Source organism: Chiloscyllium plagiosum, unplaced genomic scaffold, assembly GCF_037043375.1.
Source record: "Chiloscyllium plagiosum isolate Xiang-an unplaced genomic scaffold, Cpla_swu_hap1 HiC_scaffold_8, whole genome shotgun sequence".
NCBI lineage: Eukaryota > Metazoa > Chordata > Chondrichthyes > Orectolobiformes > Hemiscylliidae > Chiloscyllium > Chiloscyllium plagiosum.
In genome coordinates, this window is record NW_028270146.1 from 91733012 (window position 1) to 91756573 (window position 23562).

Genomic DNA, 23562 nt, shown 5'->3' on the forward strand with positions numbered 1-23562 from the left:
AAGTTTGCCTCTTCGCGTTCGGTCACTCTCTATTCCCTGCCTATTCAGATATCTGCATCTTAAATGTTGCTGTTGTAACCACCTCATTCACCACACTTCTGGCAACGCAACCCAGACACTTACCACCCACTGTTTAAAAAATACTTGTTACCATTAAACTTACCTTTTTTTAAAAAGTCCTTAAACCTACGGCTCCTAGAATTAACTTTTTTCTATCCTGGGAAACAAACTTCGACTGTCCATTCTATTGATGCCTTTCATAATTTTGTAAACCCATGTCAGGTTGCCCCTCATCCTTTGAAATTCAAGTGAAAACAAACCAAGTTTGCGCAATCTCTCCTAATAGATACTATCCTCCAAAAAGGTCACATCCTGTTCCTGTACCCCTTCCAAAGCTTCCTCATCACTCTGGCAGTATGGTGACCAGATCTTCCAAAATATGCGACCTTGCATTTGTCTGGATTAAATTCATCTGCTATTTCTCCACCCAAGCCTCTAATCTACCTGTATCCTGTTATATTGTTTGGTTATTCTCACTTTCCGCAGCTCCCCCAATCTTTGTGTTGGCCACAAACATAGTTAAATATGCTACAAACAAGAGGTTTCTGCACTGATCCATGTGGGACACCACTAGTTACAGATCTCCAGTCAGAAAAGCACCACTACTGCCTTCTATGACTAAATCAGTTTTGTATCCATCTTACCAGTTCACTCTGGAACTCGTGTGACTTCATCGTTTGTATTGGCCTGCCATGAGGGCCTTTTGTGATCTTTAGCAATGTCTTTTACATCCAGTGCCCTGCCTTCCTTAACCATCTTTGTCACTTCCTCAAAAAAACTCAATCAAGTTTGTGAGATGCAGCTTTCCCTGGATAAAGCCATTCTGGCTGTTGCTAATAAGTCCAAATTTTTCCAGATGTGACTAAATCTTTTCCCTAAGAATCTTCTCCAATAATTTCCTTACCACTGCCAAAAGACAGAGTGAGACAGGGGATCAGTATGGATTGGAATCAATTTAATCCTGTGTTTGTGAATTTTCATGAATGTTCTGTAATTAATCCCACAATGGTAATGTTCCTTCACGTGTTTGATATGATTCTTATTTGAAACTTGACAGTTGAAATTTACATGTGCTAGGTGATTTTAGTCTTCTCTGTTGTAAATGATGGGACAATATTTGAGTATTAGTTTGTACCACAGTCCAATTCAGGAAGCAAGTGAAGATGGCCTGTCCTCTGCTGCTACCACCTCCTCTTCTGCGGTTTCCTCTTCTTCCGTGGGAGGACTTGGAACTATGAGTGACTTGAATGTCTTGGAGAAACTTGAACTGGGCCACTTGAACTCTTGTGAGACCAACAGTATGAACTTCACCTCAGGTATGACTTGCTGTCTGTATTTAGTCTTTCATAGTTAGGTATAACAAACCAAGTCAGCAAGACAATTGTTCAGTTACTATTCTTGACAGTGTGACTAAACTAGATTGACTTTTTGTGTTAATAGCTAAGGGTGGATTCTGATTTGGAGGATAGCTGGTGATGATTAGTGTTGAATCCAAGCAGGTACTACAAATACGATCTGATTATTTAAAGAGACATAGTATGAGGTGCTACAATTAACTATATAATTATAGTTTTGGAAATTTTCCATATTATTTTTTGTATTGGATGTTGAGTGACTGTTTCTAAGACTTCCAAATATTTGTTTACAAAACAAAATAAATGATGTAATGAAAAGCATTTTGCCCAGGAATGGATCATTTATTGAATTTTTTTTCTTGATGTCTGATTAGAAGGTAAGATTTATTATTCTTTGCTTTATTTTGTGGAGGTTATGCACCTCAAGCTCGCTGATCTCTTAGCTCTGGTCAAGGCTGAGTGTTTACATTATCTGCGACAATTATGCTTTGAGAACCTATCGCTGCTTTGAAATTGATTTCAGTCAAGTCATTCAACTCAATAGGAATAAGTTTTACAGCTATATTTATAATTAAAATGCAAGTCTGCTTTTAGAAAATCAGTGTCATTTATTGAAATCCTTTATTTCCCCCATTGTATTGCTTTGCAAACTTCATTATTCTATGTAGTTTGTAATTCACATCTATAAACCAATGATATATTTTTAGAAGTGAACAGTGGCCCACAGTGCTTGTTGATTCAATTTGATGTATGTGCTCTCCCAAAGTGGGTCTTGCTGAACAAGGCAGGTTGGGACCAGTATGTCCCTGGCCTCCAAATAGAGGTCAGACATAACACTTTTCCATATTTCTGTTTTAATCTTACTAAAATCCCATGGATCCTGAAATATTTTGAGGCTCCTTTCTCAACAGAGTCCTGTGAGCATTGACTGCAACACACCTACCCACCCTTGCAATATAAATTCAACCTGGCAGATGATTCTGTAGTTTGTAGCTATGTTCTTCGGCTTTCTTCAGCAGCCAGCTTGGAATCCTTTTGGAGGGCTCTGTGCCAAATGAGGCAACTGTAAGAGATATGGTTGACCTGTAGTTCTAGTTGCTTTAAATATGCAGCAATGTTTATTTTAATTGTATTTAATAATCAAAGCTGAGACAGACATTTGTGGGCTTGGCCAAAGTTTTGTTAGTATCATTCTTTCCACTGAAGTCAGATCATTTTGTTATGGTATGGGGTAAACTCTCCTGCTTAACTCCTCAGTTTCTTGGTCTACCTTGGGCTTTTCCACAACATGGGGTGTTGTGGAAAAGCCCCGAAAGATTGATTTTCCTGCTCCTCGGATGCTGCCTTACCTGCTGTGCTTTTCCAGCACCACTCTAATCTAGACTTTGATTTCCAGCATCTGCAGTACCCACTTCTGTCTAGTGTAGGATCTCCCCTTCTCCCAACTACGAACCCTCACAGGATGAAATTCTGGCCGGAAGCTCGTCTTATGCACCAATATGTACTCATCTGCTAATTCTGATGCTCTTCTCACTTCCTGAACTTTCTGTTCCTCCACATGAGTTCTTACCATCTCTTTTTAAACTCCTCCAGCAGAATAATCTCTTAGAGCCTCAAAAGTCATATCTATTGATCACCCATCGATCAAAATGACTGTTTAATTCTTTCGAACTCAACTCAACATAAGTCTGACCTGGCTCCTCCTCTGTTTCTGAACCGCAGTCTATATGTTTCTGGTACTAATTCATAAGCATTTGTCATAGCGTGTTTAACCTCTTCATAATCTCTTGATACTTCATCTGACAGCGCAGCAAATACCTCCCCTAGCTCTGCCTGCCAGTTTAGTCTGAATTAGCATTACCTATAAATCTTCAGACCATTCCATCTGCCTAGTCAATTTTTCAAATGAAATAACGAAAGCTTCAACATCTTTCTCACCAAAATGTGGCAGAGTTTTGATATATATCTATCTATCCTGTTACTTTAGTGCTGACTAATTTACAACTTCTCGAGTTTAAATTCTTTGTCTCCCCTTTTCTTCTCTCTTCTCAGCTAAGAACCTTCTCTCTTTTTTTTTCCTCTCTCTCCCTCCCTCTCTATCTTCGTACTCCATTTTCCTCAATTGCAGTTTGTTTTACTACCTGTACTGCACTTGTCTGTTTCTCTGACACACCTGGGTTTGAGTAACTCCCTTACAATTTTAGCTTTACTTTTGTCCTTAAACCCAAATCTAACTTACTTACTAATTCTAAAAGTATGGCCTTTTTCATTCCTTCTAAACTTTCTTGGCAAATTTGAGAATCTTCCTCCAATCGCAGAACATCTTTAGCAATTTTAAGAGCCATTTCTCTCATTTCTAATTTAATCAACCACAGGTCACCGAAACTAAACAATTTGCCTCATCTAGTTTTATTTAAAGATCTAGGACACTAACCTGCAAGTGTTTTAAATCTGAGAATTTTCGTACCCTGAATCTATTCAAATCTGTCTAAACCAGTTCAAATCCCAGACTGGAGTCCTCAAACTGTTATGACACAGGGTAAACTCTCCTCCTTAATTTAAAATCCTCAACACAGAAACTTTATCCCATGCAGTAATCTGTGAAAATTCGAGAGGCTAAGAACTATTTAAAGTAAAAGTTAACAACTTTATTTCTTACCGTATAACAGAGAATAATTAACCAACAACCATTTATAACCCCTTCCTCTTAACCGATCTTTTACTTTCCCTTCTATAATACTAGTGTGATAAAACCCCTGATTAAGATTTACAAAACTACTTATTCAAAACCAGGCAGCTTTCAGTTTTCTCTGTATTCCTGTCTTCCTTTTTCTTGGGGATTCTGTTTCGCAGGTCACTGATCAATAAAGGTACCTTTTTAAGAGCTATTTTTCTGGGCAGTGTGCTGACGTCATTGGTTCGGCAGTTCTCCTCCCAATTGTTCCTTTTCTTCCCCCCCTAGTCTTACACTCTCAAAACATAAGATTGTGTCATTGGCTTTTAAGATTGTCAATAAACTCAATTCAAATTTGGTATTTTCAGGCCAAATTCAAATTTGTTTTTTTGTCTCCTAGCAACTCACCCTGTGCTATCTGTTCTGAACCAAATGTTACATTTTGTCTTAGCTTTTAACTCTCTTAAAGGTACAGTACACCCACATCTTCAGAACAATTTGGCACATAATGTATTCCAGAAACAGTTAATTTCTCTGATTTTGATTTAAGTATCAAATGAATAAGCTCAAATTTGTCTTATCTGGCAGATGAGATCGACTTGCAGTTGTATCTAGTAATCTTAAACTCAAAAATGTTGTGTTGCTTTAATACACATCTAGTACTTTCTAGGCTTTAAGCTTGAACCACTGTTTTGATGGTATAAGTTCCTCTTCATTACAATAACTAGAGCCTCCAGTCTTCATTAGGACATGGCTGCCTATATTGTTTTGACGCTGGTACAGTTGCATTTTCTGTTTGAGTTGTAAATGTTGGTCTCCAAGTTGATGTAATTTGTCTATCCTGTTGTCTCCAAAATTATTATTTAAATATTCATTAAACATTAGTGTACCCTTGGCTCTGAATTGTTGCACTATTAATCAGATCCAAATATGCTTGTGTTCCTTGTTCCTTGTTCCTGAAAGATCCGTTTTAATAAATTCCAGATAATCCATGGGATCTAGAAATCAGGAAACAATTGCTTTCGTCCCTACTCATGCCGTTGAGTTCATTCCCAGAGTTCCATGTTCAGAATGGCCCAGTACCTACATTTGAAGATGGACTTGAGCTAACTCTAGGTAAGAAACCGTATATGTTGCTGCGTTCAAATCACCAGGTGGTACTTTGATACAAGTGGCTTGGAAAAGAAGCATAAATTTAATGAGTTCAAAATTGTAATGGGGCCTGTCTGACCCAAAGTGGTTTAACAGCTGATGTTGGGTAAGTGTTGGCTTTCGTCAAACAATTTTATGTTGGATGTCTGCAGAGAAAATTGGGAATTCCATGCACTGAATCTTCAATACTGTATTCACGTCATTATAAATAGCTAGTTGTGTTTATATTTTATTGGCTTTTAATTACAGATTTCGTCTTAGTCTGATTTGTAATGGTTAACCACTTGTTACTTGGAGTAGATGTTCTCATTTGTGCTCCTGAAATTTTTAAAAATTCTTCTTTTCAGGATGAGTGAATGTGAGCTGAATTTTTCCAGGTACCACTCTAGAGAAACTTTTAACTGATATAACCTTGGGCTAAATTGTTAACTTTGCTCTCCAGAACTGTAGTCATGACGATGAAGGTTTCTATACTCATTTGCAACTAAAGGTGTGACACATCAGCTAGTGAGGATCCATGGAAGTGTAGATCTGAAAAACGAAGTAGAGTAGGTTAATAAATAGGAGAAAGTGAGGACTGCAAATGCTGGAGATCAGAGCTTTAAAAAAAAGGAAGAAGGGTTTATGCCCGAAATGTCAATTGTCCTGCTCCTTTGATGCGGCCTGACCTGCTGCGCTTTTCCAGCAATGCATTTTTAGGTTAACAAATATCCAAGTTGTTGTCATGCTACATGGGAGCTTTGTTAGAGTACATCAAAGAAACTGCAATGTCCTTGTCAGTGAATATCAATGTGTAAGTTCCCAGCAGTTCAGCACAAGACTTGAATTGTTGGACTTACTGCAAGTGGTAGGTTTTCTTGTGTCCCCCAGCCTGGAGCTTACATGGTATTGAAAACTACTAGGTCATCTTAAAAGGATTTCAATATTTTGGTCTGCACACAACTATGATGGAAACCTTTGCAGCCAGCAACAGTAGCTTGTGCAATTTTGTTACAGAGATCTGGACAAGGATTTTCTTTGAAATAAACAACAGTTTGTCTTTTATCTAACATTTTTTAATGGAATGAAGCATGAATGTAATCAAGCAAAATCTGTCACCTTTAGGTCCCCCATCTAAATATTAAAATGTACCCTGCCCCAAACCTTTGGAGTGTCTTAATGAGCAGATGGGGGCAATGCAGAATGAGTTCTCACCCAACCTCCCTATGTCTGGTCCTGCTCCCTCACACACACTGGGAAGGGGTTGGACCGGTTAAGAAGATAGCAATGCACCTCTTCTTCTAATGCTTCATTTGCCCTGGTCTGTGCTGTTTGTATAAATGCAAGTCATAACTTCCCTTGATGATCCCCTCAGGTTAGCCAAATCCTGTCCTTCTGCCCACTGGCTGCGTCTCATTTCTCTTTTCTCCTGGTTCCACTGAACACTATCACCACCAACTCCAGTAAGCCCATCAGTAGCAAATGCAGAAAAAAAGTGGCCCCGAGTATCCTTGCCAATTTTTCCAGTTTCATTTAACTGCATTTGAACAGCAGCTCAGTAGGCCACATTGGACTCCTTGGTAAGGTACATTGAGGTCTGTATGCTACTGGCTGGACTAGCCTAGTTCAAAGCATTTTACTCTTTAAAATGATTTGTGTACTTATTGGTAAATTCTTAAGTATTTTAATTCTTGCTACTTCTGCATTGACAGGTTTACAAACCAGATTCCTTGTACTAGTTCATTTCATGGTAGTACTTCATACAACTTGAAAGCGTTGCCCTTTTAATCAGGGAAATCAGAATGTATCTTGGTTCCAGCCTCTTGGTGTAATTAATGCAGTTATTGATTGTATGAAAATGGAACAAAGTTGTACTATCTTCAAGCTCTAAAATTTGCTGTTTAAATTGTTTTTGGCTGAAGCTCGTTTTTTTAAGTATTGGTCATCTATCTAACGATTCTTTTAGGTTTTTAAGGAGAATTTTGTAGGTCACATTTAATATAACTGTCCCATTTTGAATGTGTTTCCCCTTTTCTTTTGCTGTAATTTGTCAAAAGTGATATTTAAATTCTGTCAAATGATAGTATAGAAATATTGAGGAATAAGAGCAAAGGCTAACCCAAATCTCTAGTATCGAATGCTGCGGCAACATATTTTGTTTTTAATGGGCTTTTTGGCCAGCTGCCAAAATGTTTTTTTAATAAAGGTATTTGATGTAGTAATCCTAAATCAATGTACCTCAGTTGCTATCTGTTTCACTTTTCCTGTTTGTTGTAACTCAAATGATGATACTCACCTGAGCCAAAAGCTAGTGGGGGTTCAAGTACCACTCGAAGGTAGTGCTGGAGTGTCAGCCTCTGTTAAATGTTGCACTGTCTGAAGCATCTGTTTTTAGATAACTTGTTAAAATTCAGGCTTCATCTGCCAATATGTTGACATAACTGATTACTTTTCATTGTTTTGGAGAAGAGTCTTCCCTGGGGCCCTGGCTAATCTTGATCCATCAACCAGCACCTCAAAACAAGTTCTCTGATCATGTACGTGTGTGTTGTTTGTTCAAACTTGTATGTGAATTAGTAGCCATGTTGCCAATATTAAGAATACTTCATTAGTCATTTAAAAAAAAAATGGCTCTTGAGATTGTGAATGGTACTATAGCCAGGTAAATGCATTTTATTTCTACAGGTTCACAAACGTTTAATATTAAACTAGCAGCAGTACATGAGCAGTACCGTGTATTCTATGGAACCAATCCAAGATTGAGCTTGTCCAGAGCTATTATTAAGGTAGGTATCTTGTCAATATATTAAAAAACAACAGCCTTTCTTTCCAGCAGTGTCAGGTGTTTTGTAGTTTTGGGTAACAAAAATACCTGGTCCAAACTGTTGCTGTTTAGTTTTGTTGTTGATCAGCACTAAAGTGTGGCCATTTTGGAAGCTCTTTTACTGGAGAGGATCTTAATGGATATTAGAGATGAATGAATGTGACCCATCTTTTTCAGTCTATACACAATTTAATACATTAATATTGATATATTGGAAATTCTTTAAAGACCTATTTTGGTAAAATGAAAACCTGCAACTGGTCCAGCAGTGCGTTTTTATTTGCTGTGTAAGTATGGATCATGGAGTCATATTAGACTTGCATAGTGTTTGAAGTGGGAGCATTATCCCTTTTACTATAATTGGTTTGATGGAAGTGTATGCAAGCATCTTGGGGCTAAGCCCTCTCTTTAACAGCCGAGTTTGAGGATGTTGTCTAGTTAACCTAAAATTTGTATTTGTACGAAACAAAACAATCCTGTGGTGCATTACCAACCAGTCTTAAGATGTGGGTGCTCTACAATCTATCTGTAGATCTCTGTTGAAGGTAAAAAATGAGTCAAAATTCCATGCCTGTCCTGTTGTATCACATCTGTAGTTGCTGGGGAAAAAAATGTTCATTCAAATATGTATTAAATGTCTGAAATATTTCGATGCTTTTCTGATATTTGGCTGTAAATTGAAAACCGGGTCCTGCTGCACCCCTGTTTAGCCTGTTTGCACTTGGCTATGCACAACAGAAAATCAGAGGTGTGGAATACTTTCCACTTGCCTGGATGCATGCAAATTGAACAATGCTTAGCTCAATACAGTTCAGGAAAAAGCTCAAGTTGTCCTCCATCTCACTTTAAATATGCATTCACTCCAGCACACAGTGGCTACAGTACATGATTTACAAATTACAATCGACCAATTTGCAAAGCTGCTTCAATACACCTGTGACCACAACCACCTAGAAGGATGAGGTTAGCTTGCATGTGGCGATGCTGTGCAAATCTCTCCATGACACACAGCATCCTGGTTGAAAATATTGATGTTCCTTTGCTAACACAGAAAATCTTGGAACTCCCTTTCTGACAGTGCTGTGGGAATACCTACACCATAAACACTGCTGATTCAACAAGATACCACATCACACTCCAATGAAATTGCATACTGATAGTAAATGCTTCCCTTGCTAGTGACATAAACACTACATGAAGAGCCAAACTAATTGCCAGAAGGGTGAGATATTTGATATACTATAAATGGCTGGCTTTGGAATAACACCCCAATGTAGGAAATAAAATTAAAATTCCATTGAGTAGGTTTTTTAGATGTACTCCGAGGAATACACTCTGATTGCCAAAGTGAAGACTTTCAAGGCATTGTTCCTTGAATCCTGCTTTAGTGTATGTACGTGTGACCTTTCCTGATGTTTGAAGAATGGTTATGGATTTTGTTGTCCTTCTCGTGACTTTACTGAGGGTCAGCTTGAGCTGACTTCACAATAGCAAGACTGTCTCTGGCAACTTTGGGAAATCTGTGGCATTTTCACAAAACTGAAATTGGTGGAGAAACCGTGCAGGTCTGGTGGCATCTGTGGAGAGAAAGCAAAATTAATGTTTTGGGATCAGTTATCCTTTAGAATTGATATTTGAGCAGTTTGCAGAGGCTGTCTTGGGGTTGCCAAGACTGAACAGCAATAAAGATAATAGTGGACTATAGTTTCCATGAATGTTTTCAAAGGCTTTGAAAATGCAAATGTACAATAATCCTTTCCTTTAGCAGACAATGTTTTGTAGATCAATAGATTTATGACTGTGAAAACATCTGACTAGTGATGGTAATGTAGGAGATAGAGCTCTTCAACTGGAAAAGGCTTCTAAAGTATACACCATGAGGCCTAGAATTTTAACAATGGAATTGGTGGATTTCAGCTAATTTGAGGTTGGCCAGGTTATGTGGGATTTTTGTGGATGAGAGGAGAGAAAAAGAGGAGGATGGTATTTAGAATGAAGAAGGTATTAGTATTGGAGATGTCTAGCTTGAGCACACACATCCTGATTCAGTTCAAAAACAACATTCCCCTTTGCAACTTGAATTTATATAGGCCTTTTAAAGGAGAAGGTGTTCCAAGAGGTTTCAGAGATATTGGATATATTTGGGCCTCTAATTGATGGGCAAAAATCAAATTGCTACTACTGTTCCAATATTCCCCCACCAGACCTTTTCTAATCAACCTGTTATTGCACCCTCTGGAGTAAGTGGGGCTTGAACCTGGGTATCAGGCACCACAAATGCCCTCATGATTGTACTCCTGAGCCACATAAGGACTTAATGTGCTGGTGACCAAAAGCTTGGTTGATTTTAGGTTGGTTATAAGAATGATCTTGGGGGATTTGAGCTTGGGCTTTAAGCAACTGAACATAAGCTCTCGACTGGTGAAGTGAAGGAAGTCATGCATGCATAAACAGAGATTTAGAGGAGTGCAGAGATCTGTTATCTGGTAGGAACTGGTTGGGTATGAGATTATGGAAGGATTTGAATACCCAGATAGGGTTTTGAAATCAGCATTGCTGAGTCTATAAGTGGGCAGGTAATAGGTGAGTGGGACATTGTGTACATTAGGATATGGACAAAGTTTTGGATGATTGCTGGAATTTTACAAGTCGCTTTTATTTGAAGTACTTATAATATTAGGCAGACATCTTCACTGACCTCTTATCATTTTCCCTCAAACAGGTGCATTCACATACAGTGCCTTGGGACTTCTACATCAATCAGCAACTTAGGATGCGGCTTGGTTCCAAGTTTAATAATTACTTCAGTCAGAATCACAGCTGCTACTTGTTTGAGAATGGATGTGTGACAGTGGATCGGGGCAAGAACTGTGAAACTCTACAGGTGAGATAATCACTGAGAAATATAAAACCTGTTGCATTGGGGTAGTGGTGAATAACTTGCTCCAGCTCATACTGGCTGTTCTTTCTTTAGCTATTTTCCTATCTCGCTTGCCATCATTACTTTTAGAGAAATTAGAGGATATGATAACTGATTCATAGATCTCTCTTCATAGTGGAGAAAGCCAATGGGCTGTGTTCCTTTTGAACAATGTTGTTCAATGCAGATTTACAAAGATGACACCTGGACTTTAGGGTTTCAGTTATGAGGAGAGTTTGGACAAATTAGTCCTTTTATTCTTTAGAATTTATAAGGTTGAAGGACGGTTCTGATCAAAGCATTCAGGATATTAAGGAAAAGACAGTAGACAAAGATATAAACTATTTCCACCGTTTGAAGGTTCTAGCCTTGGGGGCATAGTTTAAGAATTAAGGTTACTCAAGAGTTCTTGGAAAGCACTTTTATACTCTGTAATAGAGGTTTGGAACTCTCTCTCTTCCTTAAGCAGCGGTCGATCTGAATTCAGTTAATAAAAATTTGTCTATGTCAGCTTTAAACTTAAGCAGAGGTCTCTAGGGATAAAGGCCCAAAGCAGGCTTATGAAGTAGGCCATAGATCAGCCATGATCACATTGAATGGTAGAGCAGGCTCCAGGGGCTGCATGACCTAATCCTGTTTATCTGTTCATAAAAAGTAATTATCTGACAACTGTGGTCAATGACTTAATCAGTACAACATCAGGGATGAATTCATGAGGAAGACTTGTCTAACTTTCACTGTCCTAGTGAATCTGCTATTATTGTAGCTTAATCGAGGTGGGACAGGAAAAGATGACCCTGACTGTCCAGTCCCAATCTGGTAACTCTCACTTCTAAATGTTTCGTGTAATAAATCAGAACAGTCCAAGGTTTGGTGGTTTCCATTTTCATGAATACCCTGTGTGAAAGCAGACCCATTGTCTGCTAATGCTTCATCCTGAAATTGATTTCCATGGTGGTTTGCCTTCCAGTCTCGGGCAAGGTGAGGAGGCAAATCTCAAGCCCATCTCCGTCAGAATGGAAATTGAACCTGTGGGTCTAGGCATTATCCTTAAGCACATATCCATCTCACCAGTTGTGTCCTTGACGTGACTAGCATATTTATTAATTTATTGTCTGAAGGTTGGCTATTTAGGTAAGGAACCAGCGGGCAGCCAGAACATCAGAGCCATATGCTGACTTAACCTTTTTATATATTTTAAGTGGCAAGGAGAGAATGAAGACTTAATAGAAAATTCCAGTGATCCCTGGTTGTTTATCTATAGGACACAATAGAGTGCAATTTGTTTTAGTACAATGGTTGCATGTTAGAGGTGACGACATTATAGTTTGTTACTGGTTAACATTTTGGAATGTCACATAAGTGAATAGTGAACTGCTGCCTTGCAGCGCCAGAGACCCGGGTTCAATTCCCGACTCAGGCGACTGACTGTGTGGAGTTTGCACGTTCTCCCCGTGTCTGCGTGGGTTTCCTCCGGGTGCTCCGGTTTCCTCCCACAGTCCAAAGATGTGCAGGTTAGGTGAATTGGCCATGCTAAATTGCCCGTAGTGTTAGGTAAGGGGTAAATGTAGGGGTATGGGTGGGTTTCGCTTCGGCGGGTCGGTGTGGACTTGTTGGGCCGAAGGGCCTGTTTCCACACTGTAATCTAATCTAATCTAAAAAAAATAGTAAGGTTGCTAGTATTTCTTGATCCTTTTTGTACAAATTATTCTGGGGATTTTTGAGTCCTTAACTCATGATAATAAAGCCTAATCCATACCAGTCAAGGCTAAATTATCTTTGCATTCCAGTAGCTGTTCACCTTTTGTTTTCCTTTTTATAGGGTCTGTCTCAGATGTGGGAAACTGTGCCAGAAGCACTGGTGGTGTTTCTGACACTTGACTTACTGGCTTTAGTGGAACTGATGCACACAGCTGAAATTGTTCATGGGGGCATAGCACCAGAAACACTCGTCATGGATGACAGGTTAGTTTAAAATGATTTACAAAGCTTCCAGCAGTAAATTGCCTTACTTGCATGACCTTGGGATAATTTGAGCAATAGGTTGGAGCTAGTGTTCAATTTTCAGGAGTTTAGAATTGGAATTTTGCCTCAGTCTGTGCAAAGCATTATACCTGCCTAATGCTGAAATATGCCTAGTAAGAGTCAGCATAGATTGAGGCTTCGAACGATGAAGGAAACCACCACCATCATCTACTCTAATATCTCTACATTTTTCCATAATGGAAGAAAGGAATGAGACTTTGGTAATAGCAAAGAGTAAGCTGCCATTGTTGATCGAAGGACTGAATACCACAGAGAATTGCTTTTGAACTTTAAGTATAGTTGTTGTGCAATATATCTCCAGAGGATTATAATGGAGTGGTCAATTCAGTACTGTTGAGCTTCATTTGCAATTTCCAGTGTCAATACACTAATGCTTCGGTCATCCATGGCATGTTCACAACTTTAGCCATTGTATTTGACCTTGCTGCTGTGTCCCATTAATTTAATATTGAGCATTGCTGGAATAAACCCATTTTGTAAATGTGTTTTGTCTTGCACTCATTAAGGAAATTTGTAAGAATTTCAAGAGAAAACAATATGCTGTATGAGAGGAAATTGGTTGGCAAAAGAGCTTCTTTTAATATTCATTTGAGATCTGGGCATTGCTTGAGTGGGCCAGCATTTTTTTTTTTTGCCTGTCCCTAGTTGCCCTTGAAAATGGTGACCTGATTTCTTGAAACACTACAACTGTTATAGGTAGACCCCAAATAGCACGAGAGAGTGTTTCAGATTTTTGAAACTACAGCAATAAGTAGCTGTGACATTTTTCCAAGTCAAAATAACATGCAATTTGAAAGTGAACTTGCAGGTGGTGGTTTTCTTCTAAGTTTTCTTTCTTCAAGTGGAACCAGTCAGAGGTTTGGAAGGTGACGTCTGAGTAACTTTGGTTAATTTCTGCAGTTCATCTTAAAGATGGTACACTGCTACAGAGTATCAATGATGGTGGAGGGATAGATATGGTCCCAATCAAGCAGGCGCTGGAAAAGCAGAGCAGGTCAGGCAGCATTTGAGAAGTAGGACAGTTGACGTTTTTGGGCATAAGCCCTTCATTCCAAATTTCAAGCTCGCAAGTTGATTCTGATTGCCTAGAAAACTGAACTAGAGAATTACAGTTACTTGTCGTCTTGAGCTGAAGCAGATGTAATGTATCAGCTTCAGTACATTACATGAATGAGCAACCTCTATTATCTGAACGAGACGGGTGGGGTATTTTGTTCAGATAACTGATCGTATACAAAAGAAGCCATACTGAACATAATTACATGAAAAAGCATGTTTACAGAGTTTTTATTTTATTCAATTGATTGAGTGTTTGTACACATTCTATGTTGCTTAAAGATTCATGGTATTTTATAAATAAAATCACTTTTTGGCTAGAGTTTGACTGCAGTCTGAAACGTTTTGCTGACATTTTCCTGTTTTATCCCGGTCCTTGACAGCAGCCAGCATCTTTTGTTCAGTGCTGTCCCTCCGTCCAGACTAACGAAGTGTTTCCCATCCCTTCTCAGTGACCACCGAAAGATACAAAATACAGGGGAGCATGAGAGAGGGGGGGATGATTTTTTTCACTCTCTTCAGTTTCTGTCCTGTTTAGGGGCATAATGGTTTATTCTTGTTTCTCTCCACTTCTCTTCTCCCCCCCCCCCCCAGTCAAGTTTTCCTCCTGTTTATTAGCAAATCACTACGGTTTGCTCTTCCCTCATCAAATAAGAGTTACATTACATTTTCTTGTCATCTGAAAGATTGAACTACTTTTTGTTTGGGGAAAGAAAAGAGTTGTCATGGGATAATGGGAAGAAAAAGCAACAGAAGAAAAGTGCGAGCATGTTTTTTGACTTAACGCTCTGGAGACTGAGCTGAGGAAAATAATTGTTGGGTTTGCAAAATGGTGCGAGTCATGTTGAGAGGGAATCTCGCTGCTAGAGCACACAACTCAGGCTTGCACATATGATGTTCTTGTGTGTTCGCAGTCACAAACCTTTGTCCTCGGGGAGAATAAGTATTGGAAAGCCTTTTTATAAAATGTGTAGACTTAACTCTAATGTCACATCTTGAGTATATATTTGAAGCTAATTATTTATTAAAGTATACTTGCATCTATAATTCCTGTTCAAATTTACAAAATGATGCGCTAAATGGATGAGGAATAGAATTTTCCTACTTCAATTGCAATGCATGTACAGGGACCTTGAGATCTTGTTCAAGTAATCTAAAATTCGGATAATTGATGATCGGATAACTGAGATTGTTCTGTATACGTATTCTTTTGGTCTGTCTGTATGCAAAATACAAGGTTCTGTGTATTAATATGTAGCTTCTGGTATCTGCAAATGTGTCATCCTGCAAATTGACCAGTCATCTTAAATTGGTTGTCAGCAATGCACAAACTGAATAATGAAAGTAAACCAGCAAATCCCCTGTCTGATTTCTCAACTAGGATATTGTAGAAAGGGGTTTCATTTGTCAGCTCCATTTCAAAGGTGAATTTGAGTGCAGCTTGAAGCCTATTAAGAAGTGGATGGAAACTTTAGATATGTAGCTGCAGATCCAAATATAGCAAGTAAATCATCTACATATTGAAAATTAGCATGGGTTGAAAGTTTAGACATCATTGCGTCTAACCACTTTTTGTTTTAAATGAGCCCACCAAAGATATTTGCAAGATCAGGGCCTCATAGGGATTCAGTGACAACACCATCTATGTGGGCATATAGGGTGTTAAAATTAAACTCGACTGCATAGGTTGCTGGGTTCATAATTTCAGTGAATGTTGATTCTCATATGATGTCAGGTCTAGATTGCTGCATCGCACTCTCCTTGAGTGGTACACTGGGGGATAGGCTAGCAATGTCAAATAGACATTGTATTACTTTTGATGTAGTAATTTGCTGAGCTGTTTGGCCGGTTCCTGTTGAGCAGAGCCAGTTGTAGAAAAGATTGAGTGCATTACTTTTGTGTCTTGGGTATCCCGTTTGAATGTAGATTAAACTAATTTTGCCTGTGCTACTCAGCCTCTGAAGCTGGCCAGGGTTATGATTACCTTTTGGACATTTTAGTTTGAGAAGGCCAAGCCAGATGAAACAAACTTGTGCACTCCAAATCTTTACTGTGCTGTTGTGCAAATTACTTGCACTGAACCCCTGATTAACTGAGTGCTGAGTTTGTAATGCTAAACTGATTGTATTAGTGTTGTTTGTCTAAATATAATGGCCTACGTTTCCATCCGCCTCTTAATTAGTACATTGGGTTATTGACATACTGCCCTTGGAAAAAGAGGAAGGTGACAATGTAGAAAAGCAATCCATAATCATCTACTGGTATTTAGAGTACAAAGTGGAGTACCCCATTCTGTAAGGTTGACTAACCAACTGTTAATTTTTTTTTGGTAAAAGTAAGCTGTTAATGAATTCTAACTATATATCATTGTTGTATCTAATTATGACAATGAGTGGAAAGGGAAAGAAAAAATTGCACAAAGCTTTGCACTATATACAACCTTTTGAGATTTGTCCATTTAACCTGGCTCGTCTGTCTTCATTCCTTAGGTTTTATGAAGGCTCTGCATGCCCCAGTGGTGACGGTTTAGTAAAGCTCACGGATTTTGCCCACAGCTTGGACCTGAAGCTGCAGTCTGGTGTCGTCACGTTTATGAAGTTTCCTACAATGCAATCACTATCAAATAAAGAGCTCCTGTTTGGGTGCACGAATGCCTACCAGGTAAACTGCTGTTAGGGCACTAATTGATCTAATACACAATGTATTACCACTTTCTCTGCTATTTAATAAACGCTATCGGGCTAGTGCACAATGATCATCTTGCTCAGCAGGATTGATCTGATGCAGGTTTATTCTGCTTTGGAGTTAAGACGTGAGCTTTTTATTTTTTCACCAATGTTTTTCTTTTCCACTCCTCAACTTCTAATGTGGCGGCACGGTGGCACAGTGGTTAGCACTGTTGCCTCACAGCGCCAGAGACCCAGGTTCATTTCCCGCCTCAGGCAACTGTCTGTGTGGAGTTTGCACATTTCTCCCAGTGTCTTTGTGGGTTTCCTCCCACAGTCCAAAAATGTGCAGGTTAGGTGAATTGGCCATGCTAAATTGCCCATAGTATTAGGTGAAGGGGTAAATGTATAGGATTGGGTCTGGGTGGGTTGCTCTCCGGAGGGTCGGTGTGGACTTGTTGGGCCGAAGGGCCTGTTTCCACACTGTAAATAAGTAATCTAATCTATAACATAGTGATATATAGCTACAATTCATTAACAGCTTACTTTACCTAGCAAGCCTCAAAGACCAATCAAGTTGTCAACTTTGATAAAATAGGGTACCCCACTTTGTACTCCAAATACCAGTAAATGGTGATTATGGACTGCTTTTCTACACTTTCACCTTCCTCTTTTTGCAAGGTTAATGTGTTGTTCCCGACTAGTGAAATGCTACTTGTTAAACTAAACCAGGGCATTTTTCATCTGCATGACTAATTATCAAACTCCATTTGAGTGGTAATAATTGAGTGACTGTCACTTGAAAAAGAGTAAATATTGAGCATTGCGTTGCTGTTTGTATGGTTTTTGTTGTGTGCATTTTGTTTGCTTCATTTCATACATTGCAAGGACTGCAACTTATGCCACCGCCACCTTCCCTAGGGTCAGTCATGATGGATGATAAAAACTGGCCTTATGTATAGCATTTGCATTCTATAAATTCATGAATGTTTTAAAAACTAAATTTTCCATGCAGAATCCCTGATAGAAGGGGAGTGGCAGTGTAGTGGTTATATTACTTATTTAATCCAGAGGCCTACACTAAGTTCTGGAGACCAGAATTAAAATCTCACCATGACATCTGGAGAGACTTGAATTTGGTTTAATGTGGAATTGTAGGATAATCCCTTTAATAATCATAAACCGTGGAAGACACCTAAATTATTTAATATGGAGAAAAATAAATAGTAACTATCACTAAAGAACAATTGCTAAGGAAACTAAATGGGTCTAAAGACTAAGTCTCCTAGACATGATACGATGCATCCTAGATATTGAAAGAAGTAGTTGCAGAGATAATGGATACGCTGGTTGTAATCTTCTAAAAATCCTTTAATTTAGGACAAGTCCAAGAGCATTGGTAATTTTCCAATGTAACACTTTTTATTTGAAAGGGGGAACATAAAAGCAAATAAGTTAGGCCATTTAGTGCCTAACTTTAATTGGGAAATAGATAATATGATCACAGTCAGGATGGCTTCATGAAAGGAAATCATGCTTGACAAATTTATTAAAATTCTTTGAATGGTAACATAGTATAGATAAGGGGGAAGTAGTAGATCTAATTTATTTAGATTTTCTAAAGGCATTTGATAAGGTACCACATTTTGGGCTACTTGATAAAATGAGAACCCGTGGTGTCAGAAGTAGAGGATTTTGTATCTAATAGAAGATCAAGTCAGGATAAGGGGAAGGGGGCATTTTCAGGATGGCGACCCACAACTAATGGAGTGCCACAGGGATTAGTTATTTACATTTAAGGACATGGATGAGGAAAGTGAATGTACTATAGCCGTGTTTCCAATTGACACAGCTGGGAAGACAAGTGGATATAGACAAGGTTAAGTGAGTGGGCAAAAAACTGGCTGATGGGAATATATTGTGGGGAAAATGTTATGATGCTCTTTGGCAGAAAAAAATAGAGATGAATGTTAAATAGAGAAATCCTGTAGAAAGTACAATGCAGGGATATTTATGCATGCATTAAACTTGTAAACTAGTTTTTATTTTAACAGGTAATTGCGAAAGGGATATGGAATATCGTCCTTTTTATTGAGTATAAAAATGAGAAAGCTTTGCTTAAACTATGCAAGGAGAAAGTGAGGGCTGCAGATGCTGGAGATCAGAGCTGAAAATGTGTTGTTGGAAAAGCGCAGCAGGTCAGGCAGCATCCAAGGAACAGGAGAATCGATGTTTCGGGCATAAGCCCTTCTTCCTGAAGAAGGGCTTATGCCCGAAACGTCGATTCTCCTGTTCCTTGGATGCTGCGTGACCTGCTGCGCTTTTCCAACAACACATTTTAAACTATACAAGGCAGATTTGGGCTCCTTATCTAAGGAAAAATATACTCTCATTAGAGGCACTCCCAAAAATTTTCACTGGGTTAAAATGGGATATGGAGGAACTTTGCAGGAGAGGTTGAGTAGATTGGGTCTGTACTGATTTGAAGTTTACAAGAATAAGAGGTGATGGTATTGAAATACACACAATTCTTAGGGGACTTGATAGGGTAGAAGCAGAAAGATTGTTCCCTCCTCGTGTGACATTGAGAGACCAGGCTGAGAGAGATTTTTAATTCGTAAGGGACTCGAAGGTTCTGAGGAAAAGGCATGAAAGTGGAATTGAGGATTATCAGATCAGCCACGATCTCATTGAATGACAAGTAGACTTGATGGGTTGAATGGCCTATGTCTACAAGATCTTATGATCTTAAACTGCAGGATTGCCCTGAAAACCTATCTGGCTCACTCATGTCCTTCAAGAAGGAAACCTGCCAAACATACCCAGTTTGGCTTGTGACTCCAAATCTACTAATGTGGTTGATTTTTGGTATCCTCTGAAATGTCCTGGTAAGAAACTTCACAGACTCAAACCATCTCTAGCGACAAGTGACATTTCACCAGCCTCCATAGCCTAAATTAGGCCTGGTGTGATCTGATAGAAACTGGCTTAGTCATTGCATTTTTCATAAGTGAAACTGTTGAAGCGTAACAATGTCATTATGTATATCTTTGTGTATTGTTCAATCTGGCTGAGGTTAACTAACCAGCGGTGCTGTACAGCATTAAAAATGTCATGTTCGCCAAGCTGGGAGGTCGATTTGCAGATCGATTTTGTCTCGGTGACATATTCAATGCTTTGGCACCTCCTGTAAAGCAGTGCTGTACTGTCTTCTGGAATTTATTTGGTTCCATTTCTGCTGCTTCCGGTTGTCTGTTCCGGTTGTTCGTTGTAGTGACTGGCCTATTGGGTCTAGGTCAATGTGCTTGTCGATGGGGTCCGTGGCCGACTGCCATGCTTCTAGAAATTCTCTGGCTAACTTTTGTTTAGCTTGTCCTATGATTGTTGTGTTGTCCCAGTCAAATATGTGGTCCTTGTCATCTGTATGTCTGGCTACTAGGGACATAGGTCATGGCATTTAGTGGCTAGTTGTGTCCATGAATGCAGATTGCTAGTTGGTTGTCTGTTTGTCCTGTATAATGATTTGTGCAGTATACCGGCCACTACAATGAACAACTGGAAGCAGCAGAAATTGAACCAAATACATTCCAGACGAGACAGTACAGCAGTGTCAGAGTGCTCCAAAACACTGAAGGTGTCACCTGGATGGGACGAAATGTCTGCAAATTAACTTCCCAGCTCTGTGAACGTACCCACAACCACGACAACCCACATCTGAGCTACATATCTTTACACAAATCTTGAGCATTAAAAATGTATCTGTTATCTAACAATATGTTAATATGCATTTTTAGAGATATAAGTGACCACTTGCCCAAGAGACCATCTTGGGAGTGAGCTCTGAGTCTTTACAGCCTTTGTAGCCAAAATGTGTGGAACTCTCATTGATTTTTGCATGTTTTATTGACCATTTTAATTTTTTCACCTCTCACCTTGAAAGCGTGACCCCTCGTTATTGAAACCTTCACCCTGGGAAAAAACTTATCTCTAATCTACCATGTCGATACCCTTCATGATTTTGTAAACCTCAATCAGGTTTCCCCCCCCAAACTCCCTTTTTTTCTAATGAAAAAAATTCTAACCTACACAACTTCTCTTCATAGGTAGCACCTTCCATACCAGGCAACATCCTCGTAAACCTTCTCTGCACCCTCTCCAAAGCATCCACATCCTTTTGGTAATGTGGCGACCAGAACTATATATAGTACTCTAAATGCGGCCAAACCAATGTCTTGTACAATTTTAATATGACCGGCCAGCTCTTATGCTCAATACCCCATCCAATGAAGGCAGGCATACCATATGCCTTCTTGACCACTTTATCCACCTGTGCAGCAACCTTCAGGGTACAATGGACCTGCACTCCCAGATCTGTCTGCTCATCAACTTTTCCCAAGGCTCTTCCATTTACTGTATAATTCGCTCTAGAATTAGACTTCCCAAAATTCATCACCTCATATTTGCATGGATTGAATTCCACCAGCCACTTCTCCACCCAACTCTCCAGTCTATCTATACTCTCCTATATTCTTTGACAGTCCCCTATGCTTTCTGCTCCTCCTCCAATCTTCGTGTCATCTGCAAACTTGCTGATCATACCAACAGTGCCCTCTTCCAGATAATTTATGTATATTACAAACAGCAGTGGCCTCGGCACTGATCCCTGTGGAACACCACTGGTCACCTTTCTCCTTTTCGAGAAACTCCCTTCAACTCCTTCTGTTTCCTGTTGCTCAACCAGTTCTTTATCCACCTAGCTAAACACCCTGCACACCATGTGATTTTCCATAAGGTTTCCCTGGTAAACTAATCAAACGTCTTATTAAAGTCCATGTATATAACATCTACAGCTCTTCCTTCATTTATCAACTTAGTCACTTCCTCAAAGAACTCTGTTGGTAAGGCACAATCTCCCCTGCACAAAACCATGTTGCCTATCACTGATAAGCCCATTCTTTTCCAAATATAAAGAGATTTTATCTCTCAGTATCTTTTCCAGCAACTTTCCCACCACTGACGTCAGGCTCACTGGTCTGCAGTTACCCGGAATATCCCTACCACCCTTCTTGTACAGGGGGACAACATGAGCAGTCCTCCAGCACCTCACCTGTGTTTTGAATACAGTGACCCTCCTTTAGGACTGATTTATAGCTACCTATCATTTACTCCTCCCACCACCTTATCTTCAGCATACTCCATCCTTTTCAGAGCTATAATCAGTTAAACTTGGTTTAAAGTTTAGTTGTATCATCATTAAATTTTAATACAGTTACTTGCTATTCATTCTTTAGTCTGGATCCATATTCGAGAGCCCAGATCGAGAGTCCAGATGTAACTAATTGTCTTCAGACGGGGTGATCCAAATCTGTCCAATGTCTCTTTTATAGTTAATACACTAATTCTAGCAGCATCCTGGTAAATCTTGCGCCCTCTTGTAGCACAATGTTAAGAGTTCCCTACCCTGGACCAAGAGGCCTGCGTTCAAGCCCCACCTGCTTCAGAGGTGTAACAATATCTCTGAACAGATTGATTAGAAAAATAGATTAGTAAAAAAAAAATTAAAGTAAGAGCTCTTTTTTTTTTTTAAAAAAAGGAAGTGGGCTTTTGCAGGAGGTCCAGGTTCAAGACCCACCTGAAAAGTAGTGATTGAATAATTAGCTAATTCTGTTCACAGGTGAAGAACCAGTCTCTTGGATAAGTTGCTCTGTGTAGTTTAATGCAAAAGTATTAAATTAGAGGTGAGATTAAGGTAATTTTAACATTGACATCAGTATCAGTGTTCGGACTCCGAAGAGATGGAATAATTGTACTAAAAGCTCTGTGATGCAAACTTTTGTGTTATCTACAATAACATAAATAAAAGTTTTAACTGGAGTTGCAAATTGTCAGACAATAGTCAGACCTCAGGCGAAGACAAAAATGTTGCCTACTATTAGCGACAGTGTAGTTTAAGAGCAGCCTTGGTTCACGACCAAACAGTGATTCAAACCTCACAGCATTATCAACAACATGGTGTCAGCTCCAACCACCTGAGAGCATCAACAACCGAAGATTGAAAATGTATCTGCAAAAAAACTAGTTAGATAAAGCTGAATATCTTTATAGTAACCAGAAAAGTGTGTTTACTGATGCCTTAACTTTGCAGCTCAAAATAAATGCCTCAACTTATAGATGTAGAAACTAGGCAGCTACTTACAAACTGTCATTGTTAATAGCCAACTGTCTGGTCTATGCTCTAACTTCAGTCCTCACATTGGCTATTGCAGGTTGATCTCCTTGGGATTGCAAACACTGTGCATTTTCTGTTGTTTGGAGGTGAGATAGATGTCAGCAAACAGGGTTCACTGTGGACTCTTGGACCTACATCCTCCAGGTATTTTAATTTTTTTTGTACTGTACACTGTTTCTAAATGGAATGGAAAATCAAATGAGTTTAGTTTGTGTTGCTGGCAAGTTGAGTCTATTATTAATGACCTATAAATTGAGCACTTCTGGTTTAAAATGGGCTGGACATTTTGCTGCAAGCACTTTGTGGTCCATCTTTAGTTTTCTTTTGGTATGCTCTCATACCACCCTACACTCCAGGAATTCCTAATGCTACTTGTAACGTTTGGATCAATTGGCCAAAGAGCTGATCTGATGCCTGCCAATGCAATTGCTCACAAGCTAAGTGTATAAGAAGCTTGGTGACTACTTGGCTAAAGCAGAAACACCAACCCTTCCCTTTAACACCTACATCAGGAATTTCAAGCACTGGGAATTTAAATCTTTTTTTTACCCCTTCCACCACATCAATATGTGACATTCCTCATTGGTGTCTTAAATTGTTT

The 23562-nt window shown here is 39.2% G+C and overlaps 1 protein-coding gene across 1 annotated transcript in view; it reads left to right on the top strand.

The window, feature by feature from the left end:
* bub1bb (BUB1 mitotic checkpoint serine/threonine kinase Bb) overlaps positions 1-23562 on the top strand; it is an 84776-nt gene that overhangs the window by 60114 nt on the left and 1100 nt on the right. Inside the window, exons 17-23 of the mRNA XM_043698179.2 lie at positions 1201-1376; positions 5074-5205; positions 7906-8006; positions 10767-10928; positions 12787-12929; positions 16556-16727; positions 22999-23105. Coding sequence (XP_043554114.2) covers positions 1201-1376; positions 5074-5205; positions 7906-8006; positions 10767-10928; positions 12787-12929; positions 16556-16727; positions 22999-23105 — 993 coding nt within the window. The remainder of the gene's footprint in view (positions 1-1200; positions 1377-5073; positions 5206-7905; positions 8007-10766; positions 10929-12786; positions 12930-16555; positions 16728-22998; positions 23106-23562) is intronic.